The 14752-nt window shown below is 46.0% G+C and overlaps 2 protein-coding genes across 2 annotated transcripts in view; both read left to right on the forward strand.

Annotated features, from left to right (window-relative positions):
* The first annotated feature begins 962 nt into the window (after positions 1-962).
* The window catches only part of LOC120998343 (oocyte zinc finger protein XlCOF7.1-like), a 58340-nt gene continuing 44550 nt past the window's right edge, over positions 963-14752 (forward strand). The window contains exon 1 of the mRNA XM_040429008.1: positions 963-1013. The gene's annotated coding sequence lies outside the window, so the exon portion shown is untranslated. The remainder of the gene's footprint in view (positions 1014-14752) is intronic.
* LOC120998372 (zinc finger protein OZF-like) lies at positions 11948-13477 on the forward strand. Its single transcript, XM_040429041.1, has 2 exons — positions 11948-12666; positions 12745-13477. Exons 1-2 carry the CDS (start codon positions 11961-11963, stop codon positions 13251-13253), a joined length of 1215 nt encoding a protein of 404 aa, XP_040284975.1. The 5' UTR covers positions 11948-11960; the 3' UTR covers positions 13254-13477.

Below are 14752 nucleotides of genomic sequence, written 5' to 3' on the forward strand. Positions count from 1 at the left end.
CCACCCCCTCCTGCACTGATCACATGTCAATGACATCATCACAGGTCCTTCAACACTATTTATTTCAGCTGCTGAGCTCCGCCCCTCCTGCTCTGGAAACCCCGCCCAGTAATCGATCAGACTCTGCCTACTCCTGTGACACCATATCTACTATAAGCAACTGTTATCAAGGCCCCGCCTACACTGATCACATGATGATGTCATCAGAGGTCCTTTACTTCTTCTCTCCTCTACTGTTAAGCCCCGCCCCCTGCACTGATCACATGACTGTGACATCATCCCAGGTCCTTCATCACCACATTACTGCTGCTGATCTCCACCCCCTGCAATGATCACATGACAGTGACATCATCACAGGTCTTTCACCACCACTTATACTTTTCACTGCTGAGCTCCACCCCTCCTGATCACATGATGGTGACGTCCTCCCAGGTCCTTCTGTCCACTGCTGAGCTCCGCCCCCTGTACTGATCACATGACAGTGACATCATCCCAGGTCATTTTCTACCACTTCTCCACTGCTGAGCTCCGCCCCCTGCACTGATCACATGATGGTGACATCATCACAGGTCCTTCTCTACCACTTCTCTCCACTGCTGAGCTCCGCCCCTGCACTGATCACATGACAGTGACGTCATCCCAGGTCCTTCAGCTCTTGCAGTGCAGCAGATACAGAGCAGGTCCTGGTCGGTAGTCACTGCTGTGGTGTCTGGAGCCTCTTCTTCTCTCTGGTATCAGCCATTTCTCCAGAATCCCCCTTTATCCCCGGTGCTGGGAGCTCTGAGAAGCGGGGTCTCTCCAGGAGCAGTAAGTGCGGTTCTGGATCTCACTAATGCTCTTGTCCCTGGAGGATTTCCAGCCTCTCCTCATAAAGGCGCCTGCAGTACTAGAAGCCTCCAGCTCCTCCAGTTCTCTCCTCTTCTCCTGAATGACCACCAAGGATGGACAGGAAGGAGATCAGCAGAAGAATATTAGACCTCACCTTGGAGATCATCTTCCTGCTGAGCGGAGAGGTAAACTTTTCTAGATTTCTCTCCTCTTTATTGTATTCTGTAACAAGTCAGACATCGGGAAGGAGAATCCATCATAGGAAGTGATAGGAAGAGTCCAGGGTCCTGGAGAACGGCCTCCAGACCTTCCAAGTGATGGAGAACCTGAAGATCAGCCACCAGTATGGTCAGTGATGGATCATGGAGACCAATAGTCATGTTGTAGGAGCCATGAGAAGGTAAGTAGGCACGTTGTACCCAGGAGGAGAGGAAGCAGAGGAGGAGATGGCCGGAGTGTGGCCTGGAGGGAGGATTTCTACCACTAGTCTGACATCTAGATGATACTGGACTATAACAAGGAGGCCTCCACTACGTCTAGAGGAAAGAAGATTTCTCCACCAACATAGAAGAGGATTCTTTACTGTAAGAGCAATGAGACTATGGAGCTCTCTGCCAGAGGAAGGAGTCATGGGGGATTCTCTAGAAGAGTCCAGAAGGGGCCTGGAGGTCTGGAGGGTAATAATATTCCAGCTTCTAGTGACTAGATTACTGGAGATGGGGCCATGATCCAGGGAGGGATTCTGAGTGTAGATCTGGAGTCAGGAAGGAATTTCTTTCCCTAAGTGTCTCTCTCCATCCACAGGATTACACCATAGTGAAGAAGACATCGGGGGAGACTCCCATCATCCATGAGTCAGGACGGTGGAGCAGGACCCCCATCACAGAGCCTCCCACCCTGATACATGAGCAGAAGATCCTAGAACTCACCCACAAGATGATGGAGCTGCTGACTGGAGAGGTGACACTGCTGGGAATGCTGGGAATTCTCCAGTAACAGCACTGGAGGGGTCTGGGTGATGACGGTGTCATTGTGTTGTCAGGTTCCTGTAAGGTGTCAGGATGTGGCGGTCTATTTCTCCATGGAGGAGTGGGAGTATGTAGAAGGACACCAGGATCTGTACAAGGAGGCCATGATGGAGGCTCCCTGGCCTCTGACATCACCAGGTAAGAAGAGAGGAGGTGAGAAGAGGCCGTGTTAGAGCCTCAGTCCGGTCATGTGCAGTGTGTACACGTGTGTAATGACATGTGATGTAGTTTGTCATGTGACTTCTATTAATGGTCCTGGGGTCTTCTAGCTGCAGAGACTGTGCTTTGTGGTGACATCTGAGCAGAGAGAAGCTGATGTTGTCCCCGCTCCTCCCTTTGTATGATACAACTGCAGGATGCCCGGCCTCTGAAGTCTTATAGTCCCTATTTCTCTGGCAGGGTGTAGTAGGATGTCGGTGACATCACTGTAGAGCAGTATTGCATTTATTTTATCTGTTTACTGCATTGTTATTGTATGTATATTTTTATCTGACACTTTCTTTCTGTTTTGCACTGCACTATTGTGTATTACATTTAAACATTGATAAGTCCCTTCCTTATGGTCTTATAGAACTTGCTCTTTCGGAGGGGATGACGTTACCAGTAGTGTTTCAGAGGATTTTAGGTCCCATATAGATAACTTGTGTTAAATTTGGGTTGAGAGAATATCTGAGTCTGGGCCCCTACTGCCTTATAGTATAGGTGGTGGCAGCTATTGTGATAGAGAATATTGGGGTGTTACAATCGAGGGGAGTAAGTTAGAGTAATTCCGTCATCTAGAATAGGTGGGTGGGAATTTATGTGGTAACTTGATGAGCTCACTAGTATACTTCACCCCAGTGACGTGATCTATTGAGTAGGGATCGTAGTGACAGTTGTGCTTTATCCTAATGAGAAGATTTCATAATAAGGATTTGGAGAAAGGGCAGAGGGATAGCAGAGCAGGGAGAGGCTGGTGCTGCTACTAATGCCCCCCCCCCCCCCCCCCAGTAGTAATAATTCTCCTTATAATGTGACAGTGCAAAAAATACCCCCTTGTAATGCCCCCAGTTGAGCTAATGTCCCCATAGTGCCCCCATATTGTGCCAGTATAAAATACCCCTATATAGTGCCCCAGTAGATGCCCTCAGTGTCCCTCATAATTTGCAAGTATACAATACCACTTTTTAGTGCCCCCCGTAGATGACCCCATAGTACTCCTCTCCCCCCTTCCCCATAGTACCCACCATAATGTGTCCCAGTATAAAATGCTACTGTACAGAGCCCCCTATATAAAATACCCCTTCTATGTGGCCTCAGTAGATGCCCCTATAGTGCCCACCAATAATGTGCCAGTAAGAAGTGCCCCCAATCATGTGCCAGTAAAATGCCCCCCAATCATGTGCCAGTAACAAGAGCCCCCCAATCATGTGCCAGTAACAAGAGCCCCCCAATCATGTGCCAGTAACAAGAGCCCGACTCCCGGTTCCGGCGCGCACATGTAAGGAGACGGCGGGTGAGTGCTCCGTGTCATCCCTCCACATATCGTGGGGAATCGCCGCAGATCGGGGATAAAAACCCACCAAATCCACCTCCTGAAGTGCTTAGGAGGTTAATGGAGAAATATCTTAAGCGCGGCGGCGCCCTACAAACAGAGCTTCCACGCCCGCAGCGCGAGTCGGCAGAGCGGCAGAGGGAGAAGATGGCGGACGGGAAAAAAAGAAACACCCGCGCCTCCTCACAACCACCTCATTGCCCAGAAGTAAGTGACTCCCAAGGGTTGCTGAAGGACACATCCCAGCATGTACAAGGCATGGACCTACCATGCAAAGAAATGGCCATAGCAGTCGCACAGTTACTTGCCCCAGACATCAAGGCCACATTGGAGGCAACGGTAGTGACTACCTTGAAACAGCTGCAGGGAGAAGTAGCACAGAATGCGGCTCAGATTTCAGAACTGGAACAGAGAGTGGGACTGATAGAAGAAGAGTTAGAGAAGGCCCAGTCTCAAATTAGAGAAGTTCTGCGTAATAATCAAATGCTCAGAGATAAAATTGAGGATTTGGAGAACCGCTCACGGCGGAGCAATTTGCGTATAATTGGTATTCCGGAAAGTATTTCGGCACAACAACTTATGAACATTTGTGCAGAGGAAATACCAAAGGCTCTGGGACTCCAATCCCCAGTGACCGTGGAAAGGGCGCATAGAACGGGCCCACCGAGAGAAACCACAGCAGAGGGGTCGAGAGTGAGACCGGGCCCCGCGAATGCTAAATATCTAAATTACGCAGACAAGGAAGCTGTCCTTCAAAAGTACAGACGCCTTAATCAGCCTTTGAAAGTGAGAGGTCACCGAATTTTGCTTTTTGGAGACTATTCGGCGGAGGTGGCAAGGAAGCGGAGGGCCTTTTCGCAGTTATGCACTCATTTGGTGCAGCAGAAGACGAAGTTTGCTCTTATATACCCAGCTATCCTGAGGATCTTCAGGCAAGACGGCAGGATTGACACTTTCATGTCGCCCAAAGAAGCTTGGGATGCTTTACAATCTGGTGACTCCGGGGTTAACGGCGGAAACGCCTCCTCACCAAGAGCAAGATCTTCACCCAGGGGAAGACGTCAGGAGGTCCGCAGCGATACCACAGCCATCGGCCGGGCCCGGAGATCACCGGCGAGAGAGCGGGACCCATCATCCAGCCCGGAATGGGAATGAAAATCCTGCTGCAAGTATTGGACATGGGTTGTTAACCCTTTCAGGATGTCAGGGGCTGTTTGTTGAGAAGGGAGGGAAATGTGGTCAGCCAGAATGTAGGTAGTAGTTGGGAGTTTACTAAGGATAGGGGTATTAGCCTAGGTTTCATACGCAACTGTTATATAGGAATGCTAAAGAGTCTGGGAATAAAAAATAAAAATAAATAAAAAGGGGGGAGAAGTCGGGCTTTCAAAAATAATGTGCCGTTTTGGTGGGGGGTGGGAGCAGTATAGGGATCTCTTTATATTACATCAGATCACCTTGGACGATATTTCGAGCAATTATATATGCAGGAAGAATATGAGTCAACTAGGGCGGAGGAACTCCTTGCTGGTGTTTCTCTTCCAAAATTGTCAGAGGAGATGCTATCTCAAATAAATAGACAGATCACTGAGGAGGAGGTCAAACTGACTATAAAGTCACTGAAAAATGGCAAGGCGCCGGGCCCGGATGGATATTCGGCGGAATTCTATAAGGCATTACATACAGAGGTGACCCCAACTTTAACTGCCCTTTTCAGGGCTGGGACAAGGTCCACCACCAAAAGAGGCTGAGCTGCCCAAGTGCGCCCCCCCCCCCCCCCCCCCCCCCCTTGCCTGCGCCCAGGGACGGTGCAAGGTTTTTTACCAACACAAGCGAACTTACATTTTGGCGCCCCCGACCCCCCCTTCCCCTTCAGCTCACCTGGGAAAAGGGGGGATGCGCCAAAATGTAGGTTCGTCCCATAAGACGCACCTAGGTTTTAGAGGAGGATAATAGGAAACAATATTTTTCATTCCACCTCAGGTCAGACCAGCAATCAGACCCCAGCTCACAGGCACAGCCCCAATGCCTCAGATCAGACCCCCATGTCAGCCATCAGCCCTCCATGTCATATTTCTCCCCGTCCATGGCACAGACAGACTACAGACATTGTCTCCGGCCCATCATGTAACCCCCATCCTCACCCAGGTCACATTTCTCCCCCTCCATTTGATTGCTCTAACACCTAAAGAAAAAAATAAATAAATTAAAACCTGATGTTTCTCCAGACGATCTTATGCTAAAAGTAGTGGTAATAGAGTCTCAAAGGTCTATAGAAGCAGGTACACTATTTTTACAAACCTAGAATTGAGACTCTATTAACACTACTATCAACATCAGGTCATTTAGAGAAACAGCATGTTTTTTAATTATGTTTTTCCTTTAGGTGTTAAAACATAACTTTCATTTGATTGCTGTAACACCTAAAGGAAAAATCTTTTTAAAAACCTGCTGTGTCTCTAGATGACTTTATGTTGATAGTAGTGTTAATAGAGCCTCAAAGGTCTGTAAAAATAGGGTAACTGCTTCTACAGACCTTTCAGACTCTATTACCACTGCTATCAACATAAGGTCATCTTGAGAAACAGCAGGTTTTTTATTTGATTTCCTTTAGGTGTTCAAGCAATCAAATGTTTTTTAACACCTAAGGTGTTTTAACACCTAAAGGAAAAAAATTATTTAAAAAACTTGCTCTTTCTCTAGGTGACCTTATGTTTATAGTAGTGTTAATAGAGTCTCAAGGGTCTATAAAAGCAGTTACCCTATTTTTACAGACCTTTGAGACTCTATTAACACTACTATCAGCATAAGGTCATCTTCTAGAGAAACAGCAGGTTTTAAAAAAAAATCCCTTTAGGTGTTAGGGTAGATTGCAATCAAATGAACGTTATGTGTTAAGATTAGGGTCAGAAGCCGACAAGCAGGGCTTCTTTAGCCTCTTGGGTATCTTAGTTTTTACATTCATAAAGCTCCACATTGAGCTTCCAGCAGCAGACAGATGCCAGGGCACTTCTGTGGTCACCTCACCTGGGCACATGGTCTTTGCTCAGCAGAGTCCTGCCATACATGCTGGGTAGATGCTAGAATGGATTTGTTAGAAGGAGGTCTGTGACGTCACTGGTCACATGATCCACTGTGAGAACGCCTGCCTCCTGCTGTGTTCAGCTCCAGAGAGAAGGGGGTGTGAAAGGATGGACCAATGGCAGGGCAGCTAGCTGATACTGGCCAATCAGCAGCCTCCTGCTCCTATCTACAAGCGCAGCTTAGAGTGAACACTGGCTGGGGAGGGCGCCTGGCAGCGCTGCGCTGCTGGCAAGTAAGTGATAGAAAAAAAAGAGGTTTGTTTTTCCGCCCACCCCAGCCTGCGCCCTGAGGCTGGAGCCTCCCCAGCCTCTGTGTCGGCCCGGCCCTGGCCCTTTTTAACTCATGCCTACAGGGAAGTGATATAATGGCCTCGGGCAACATGGCTCATATCAAGCTTATTCCTAAACCTGGGAAGGATTTAACATTACCCAGCTCATATAGGCCAATCTCATTAATTAACCAGGATTTAAAAATATTGACCAAGCTGATGGCAAATAGGTTAGCAATATATATGCCTAACCTTATTGGCCCCCACCAGGTAGGGCAGCAGTGTCAAACATAAGGACGGTACTAGCAGTCCAGGATTACCTATCCGGAGGTGATAATGATCAATGCAGCCCTGCCTTGCTATCAATAGACGCAGAGAAGGCTTTCGACAACGTGAACTGGAAATGGCTCAGGAGATCTCTGGAAGTCTTCGGTCTGAGTGGTCCCTTTGGGGTTTTCTTGGAGAGACTATATAAAAATCCTCAAGCAAGGGTAAATAACCCGGGATTTTTGTCGGACCCTTTCTGTCTCTTTAGGGGTACAAGGCAGGGCTGTCCTTTGTCACCTTTACTTTTTAATCTTGCTTTGGAACCGTTAGTTCCAAACGGGTTAGTTCCATATATGGGTATTAAAATTAGGAATAGAGAGGTAAAGCTAATCTGCTTCGCGGATGATGTCTTGTTATTTGTGAACTCACCGAAGGATCACCTTAAGGATATTTTAGATTCCATCTTATATTATGGTAGGGTCACGGGATATCGAATAAATGTGGGTAAGAGTCAATTATTATATCTTAGGGATCCAGGGACAGGGAGTGAAGGAGGGGGGGACCTCAGAGGTTGACATAGCTCATACTTACCTGACCTATCTAGGAATCAAGATAGGGAGGAAACCTTCCGCCCTCTATCAATTGAACTATGACCCGTTGATACGGAAAATTGAGTTGGAACTAGAGAAATGGATGCAATTGCCGTTAACTTTGTTTGGAAGGGCGCACCTTTTGAAAATGGTGAGCTTCACCAGACTGCTATACCCCATGCAGACCATACCATTGTTAATAAAGCATAGGGATGTGAGCAGGCTACAAAAAGCTTTCTCACGTTTCTTATGGAGGGGAAAGAGACCGCGTATCGCATATGACAAGCTATGTCTAACAAAGTGGGAGGGAGGTCTGCAGCTACCAAATATTAGAATCTATAATGTGGCATCACTATTTAGGCTACTTTCACACCTGCGTTCGGGGCTCCGCTCGTGAGCTCCGTTTAAAGGCTCTCACGAGCGGCCCCGAACGCATCCGTCTGGCCCTAATGCATTCTGAGTGGAGGCGGATCCACTGAGAATGCATCCGCCTGCCAGCGTTCAGCCTCCGCTCAGTGAGCGGACACCTGAACGCTGCTTGCAGAGTTCGGGTGTCCGCCTGGCCGTGCGGAGGCGAGCGGATCCGTCCAGACTTACAATGGAAGTCAATGGGGACGGATCCGCTTGAAGATGACACAATATGGCTCAATCTTCAAACGGATCCGTCCCCCATTGACTTTCAATGTAAAGTCTGGACGGATCCGCTCAGGCTACTTTCACACTTAGAAATTTTTCTAAGTTATAATGCAGACGGATCCGTTCTGAACGGATGCAAACGTCTGCATTATCGGAGCGGATCCGTCTGATGAAACATCAGGCGGATCCGCTCCGAACGCAAGTGTGAAAGTAGCCTTAGACGTGAGAGATTGGGTGAGGAATACGTCACATTTTTCCAATACCCCCCTCGAAAGGGAATTGGCTTATCCATGGGACCTGGTTGCCCTTTTGCATACCAGGATCAGAGATACCCCAGTGAGAATAAAACACTATAGTATGATTAGGGATACTATGACAGCTTGGAGATTAGTAAGGAAGTTATATAAATTGCCTATGTATATTACCCCGTATATGCCATTGTGGTCATTGCCAGGTTTTTCTCAGGGTAGACAATCCAAGATGTTTGTACAGTGGAGAGAGAAGGGTATACACACGGTAAAACAGATTTTGTCTACCTCAGGAACGGAGATAATGGGGTGGCGAGATCTCCAATCTAAATTTGATTTGCCGGCCTCCCATTTCTTACCATATAGGCAGATTTTGTCATATTGCAGGGCACAATCGGTGACTTTGGGAGAGTCAGAAAGGATCGGATGGTTTGAGCACTTGGTGGGATCCCAGGAGACATCGCTGTCTGATTTATACAAAAAAATTAGAAATGTATACTTGTCCCCTACTGGGGAAAAGGTGTTCAAAAAACGGGAGGAGGAATTAGGAGACACTTCTCTGTCAGGGAAACTACGGGAAGGCTTGGAAAGGGTGAGAGAGGAGGGAAATGCACTTTAGAATACTACATAAGGCGACATATGCATTTGATCTTTCGTATAGAGATGCCCCAAGTCATTACCTAAGGTGGTGCCCGAAATGTCACCTGCCAAAAGCAGGTTTGTTGCACGGGCTATGGGATTGCCCTGTATTGCAGCCGCTATGGCAAGAAACTACTAAATACATAAAAGAGGTCTGGGGGATAGAACCCCAGCTTACCCCACTTAATTGTATCTTTCACTATGTGCCGTTGGATCAGAGGGGCGAAATTACACATTCTACACATATTAGGGGGGTCCATTTATTCTTATTGGCAGTTAAGAAAACTATTCTTAGGCACTGGATAAAGGCATCTATACCCACACTAGATGAAGCGATAGGGACGATGAAACATGTCCTTTACATGGATAGGTTAGACGTGGAGAATAATAAAGAGAGATCGACCAAGCAGTTCTTTCATAAGTGGAGACAGTTCATAGAATTTTCCTTGGAATTGTTGGAAAGAAAAGAGGTTATAACTCTTTTTATTAATACCAAATGGTACCTGGAAGAACAACTGAAGGGGAAACTAGGAAATCTGGTATTGGATTAAGGTGGTTTAATTAGATATGTTAGATGACAAGTCACTTGGAGGAGACCGAACGGATGGGAGGCAGGATGGTATTGAAACTGAGCCCAAATCTGCTACGAAGCATATAGATTGTGACCAAAGGTATTCTGGTTGTAATGTTTGTTTTGTTGTTGGGGGAAGGGGAGGGGAAGGGAATCCTTAAAAATGTATGAGGAGATGGTAAATGGAATATTGATATTATGCAATACGGATGGTAATGTATTTATGTACTAAGAACAATGTATGAAACGTTATACAGTGTCTGTATGTGCTTTGAATCTCCTTTAATAAAAATTTGTTAAAAAAAAAAAAACAAGAGCCCCCCCAATCATGTGCCAGTAACAAGAGCCCCCCCAATCATGTGCCAGTAACAAGAGCCCCCCCAATCATGTGCCAGTAACAAGAGCCCCCCCAATCATGTGCCAGTAACAAGAGCCCCCCCAATCATGTGCCAGTAACAAGAGCCCCCCAATCATGTGCCAGTAACAAGAGCCCCGCCAATCATGTGCCAGTAACAAGAGCCCCGCCAATCATGTGCCAGTAACAAGAGCCCCGCCAATCATGTGCCAGTAACAAAAGCCCCCCCAATCATGTGCCAGTGACGAGAGGCCCCCAATCATGTGCCAGTGACGAGAGACCCCCCAATCATGTGCCAGTGACGAGAGCCCCCCCCCTAATGTGCCAGTGACGAGAGGCCTCCCCCTAATGTGCCAGTGACGAGAGGCCCCCCTAATGTGCCAGTGACGAGAGGCCCCCCCAATGTGCCAGTAACGAGAGGCCCCCCCTAATGAGCCAGTGATGAGAGGCCCCCCCCCCTAATGGGCCAGCAATGAGAGGCCCCCCTAATGGGCCAGTAACGAGAGGCCCCCCTAATGGGCCAGTAGTAGTTAAAGCACATCTTGTTTGTTTCATTTCAAATCCATTGTGGTGGTGTATAGAGCCAGAAATGTTACAATTGTGTTGATGTCCCAATATTTATGGACCTGACTGTATGAAACAAAACAAAATTATAACAAATTCCCCAAAAACCCTGCCATGAACTTACCTAGCCATGATCCTGATGTGTCTACCTCTCCGCCCACCAGCTTCAGCTTGGGTCCATGCATTGGTACTGAAGGAGCATCACCTGAGGGGGTGCAGAGCCAATCAAGGCTCTGGCTGTGATTTTGATTGTGGTCTGGCTCCTGTAACTTCATTTGTGCATTGTGCTACTCTCCTGCTCATCACTCTTCCGTGGACTTACTTTGCCTTGTCTTTGGATTTACCCCTCGTCTACTGATTTAGCTCCTACTAACTCTCCTTGTTCTGATCCTGCTTGCGGGCTTCTCTTCTGTACCACTTGATCATGCTGGTAGGTCTGCTACTAGTGATCTTGCATCGTTTTCTATTCCACAACCAGGGTCCTAAGCAGCCAGTTCATCTGGCCTTGTGTCAGGCTCTCGTGAAGAACTTAGGAGTAGCCCTAGTTTTGGTGAAGAAAGATTAGTAGCAGTTTTTTTGTTTGGTGACCTTTTTAGTTTTCTTACAAACCCTCTGTGATTCCATCAGGTCCCCTAACAAAGACCCAGATGTCTGCCATTGGTATCAAGCCACAGTCATGACCCAACAGGCTAACTAGGTCTACAAGTTGCCTAGATGCATAAACTAAAGTGTGTTCCTTTCATGCTGACTATGGTTTCGTCTTTTCCACTTTCCTATCACTATGGACTTTAACAAGGATTTACAATAAAGGAGCAGATATACCATGAATGTTTTTGGTGTCCCTTGGGCGCAGAGAAAAGATAAAGTAGCATTGAGCAGCGTTGTTGTAAATCCAGCATTAGACCAGCAGCAGCCTGTGTGTGTGTCTCTGGATCTTTCTCTCTGTAGCTGCTCCGTTCTACCCTCTCCATTCTATGAACTGCAACTATAACATGGTTTCTCAGCAAGCTACATCTTCATCTTGCCTCCCTTCTCACTGAATGGGCACTAATATGGTTTCATGATCAAACTTTCATTTATCTACCAAGAATACCCCCAATACTGCATGTTTTTTGTCCCATGTACCAGTTTTGTTATGTCAGCACCTTCCTTCCCCTTTTTTGTATCCTAGTAGGATGTTTACATGCAGAACTTCCTGTTTTCATCAGATTTATGCTGGGTTTTCTAACCAAACCCAGTATACTTTGGTCTGTAATGTTTCACAAAATTAAAGCAAAGCATTCTGAGTTTGGTTATACTCAAACTGCATCTTTGAGAAAAACCTACAGATATGAACTCTGAGGAAAGCTTCATGTTATCACTAGATTGTAAAGAAGAAGATGAAGATATCGAGCAGCCCTCTAAAGAAGAAAACCTCATTATCTTTACAGTCCATCCAGGACTTCACAGTACAGATTTATCATATAATATTCCTAATGATGAGGAACCTTCTCCTGACCAATCACAGATTGTTACTACAAGTACCAGGCAGAAAAGGTGCAAAACGTTTCAGTGTGAGGAATGTGGAAAACAGTTTACACAACACTCAGGTCTTTTTACCCACAGAAAAATTCACACAGGAGAGAAGCCATATTCATGTCTAGAATGTGGGAAATGTTTTATGTATAAATCTCAGCTTGTGAAGCATGAGAGAATTCACACAGGGGAAAAGCCATATTTGTGTTCAGAATGTGGGAAATATTTTTCTACTAAAGACAATCTTAAGGTCCATCAGAGAAGTCACACAGGAGAGAAGCCGTATTCATGTTCAGAATGTGAGAAATGTTTTACAGAAAAATCAGGTCTTGTCAAACATCAGCGACATCACACAGGAGAGAAGCCTTATTCATGTTCAGAATGTGAGAAATGTTTTACAGAAAAATCAGGTCTTGTCAAACATCAGAGATATCACACAGGAGAGAAGCCGTATTCATGTTCAGAATGTGAGAAATGTTTCAGCGATAAATCAGGTCTTGTCAAACATCAGCGACATCACACAGGACAGAAGCCATATTTACGTTCAGAATATGGAAAATGGTTTATTAGTAAATGCAAACTCAAGAAACAACAGACAATTAACACAGGAGAAAAGTCAGTTACATGTTCAGAATGTAGGAAATGTTTTACTTCTAAAGCCACCCTCAAGGTTCATCTGAGAATTCACACAGGAGAGAAGCCATATTCATGTTTATTATGTGGGAAATGTTTTCCAGGCAGATCATATCTTGTTAAACATGAGATGAGTCACACAGGAGAGAAGCCGTATTCATGTTCAGAATGTGGTAAATGTTTTACAAATAAATCACATCTTTTTAGACATGAGAGAATTCACACAGGAGAGAAGCCATTTTCATGTTCAGAATGTGGGAAATGTTTTATTACTAAAGACAACCTGAAGCTTCACCTGAGAAGTCACACAGGAGAGAAGCCATATTCATGTCCAGAATGTGGAAAATATTTTACAGGCAAATCACATCTTCTAAGACATCAGAAAATTCACACAGGAGAGAAGCCATTTATATGTTCAGAATGTGGCAAATGTTTTGCACAAAAGACAAATCTCGTTACACATAAGAGAATTCACACAGGGGTGAGAAAATTTTGAGATCATCAGAGAGAAAACACAGAGAGTAAACTATATTCTTGTTTGGATCATGGGAAATGTTATGAGGTATTAAACCCATTAAGTTATTCACATACATTCTCTCCCAAACACCGAAATTATATTAACTAGAGGTCATCAGTGACTGGGATCCATGGAGGAATAGCATGGTGGATATAAGAAAGAAAAGGAGGAGCACTGTTTACCGTCAGAGCATTAAAGATGAATTTTCCCCATGAAACTCGCTTCTTTTGTGTTTTTTTTATTTAGAAAAAAGCCTGTAAAGCTCTTCCTTAGCGTTCGGAGTATTACTATGGAGCATTACTGTATTCTGAGGATGGCTATGTATAAGACTTCTCAGCCTGCCTCTTCTCTCCCTACTCCAGCCCCTGCCTACCTACATTTACAGCCCCATTTTTCTGACTTGTCCCTACCTATGTGACTTGTTACCAGTGCCAATTACTGCAGCCCCATTCTACTGAGCAGAACAGCCAACAGTCGGATTAGTAATGCTCAGAGTTTCACTTAGGGCTCATGCACATGACTATGGTTTAGATCTGCATCCGATCTGCATTTTTTGCGGATCGGATGCGGACCCATTCACTTCAATGGGGCCACATCCGCCTGTCCATTACAGACAAGGATACGATTGTTCTATTAGGGGCCGGCCATCCATTTCCACAAAATGCGGAATGTACACGGTTGGTATCTGTGCTTTGAGGATCTGCAAATTGTAGACCATAAAAAAGCCAACAGTCGTGTGCATGAACCCTAAGGGGACACTTTACAGAGTGTTTTCTAAAAATAAATTAATACTAAAATAAATTAAAATTAAAACTATAGTTCACCCAAAAAAAGCAAACCCTCCTATAGCTTTGTAGACAGAGATATAAAAAAAAAAGTTATGGCTTTCAGTCCCCATTATAGTGAATAGGGCGTAGCGGTGACGCTGTAGTTTCTGGCAATGCTGGAACAGCTGGCGGACCAAAATGCGTGTGAAACCAGCCTAATTAATCTAGACTGTGTCCACCAGCGCTACGGCTATTAGCAGGAGGGCCGCCCATACCTAGCGCGGCCACCAGCTGTGAGTATATAATGCAGCAAGACACCAAGAGCGGTGAGCCTTCATCACACTGCCTGTTGTAAGAAGGTACCTGGAATCATTGTGGATGGAAGGTATGTGTCACCGAGGTTCCTGGCCTCGGTGAAGTTAGAGCCAGTGTTTTATGTGTCAGCAGCAGCTATTGCTAATTGACACAGTGAGATTTAGCATGGCTGTCCGAGCTGATTCGGGACGGCTCTTACTGGGAGTAGTCAAAGTGCTGGGTGGGTGACCACTCCCCATTTTCCAGGCCGGGTTTTGCCAGGCATAAAAACCAGCCAACACTGCCAGGTGTGTGGATTTACCTCCCTCTGACAGTGGAGCTCAGGAGTCTGTGTGCTGTGAACTGAGGGCTGTGCTGAGGTTTGAGCCAGGCTGGAGGACTCGGGCACCTCTAAAG

The sequence above is a fragment of the Bufo bufo genome, chromosome 4 (assembly GCF_905171765.1).
Source record: "Bufo bufo chromosome 4, aBufBuf1.1, whole genome shotgun sequence".
In the NCBI taxonomy this organism is placed as follows: Eukaryota; Metazoa; Chordata; class Amphibia; order Anura; family Bufonidae; genus Bufo; species Bufo bufo.

Coding starts and splice junctions, on each gene's coding strand:
- LOC120998372 (XM_040429041.1), top strand. CDS start 11,961: ATGTTATCACTAGATTGTAAAGAAGAAGATGAAGATATCGAGCAGCCC. Junction 12,667..12,744: donor AGGACAGAAGCCATATTTAC/GTTCAGAATATG, acceptor GAGAAAAGTCAG/TTACATGTTCAGAATGTAGG.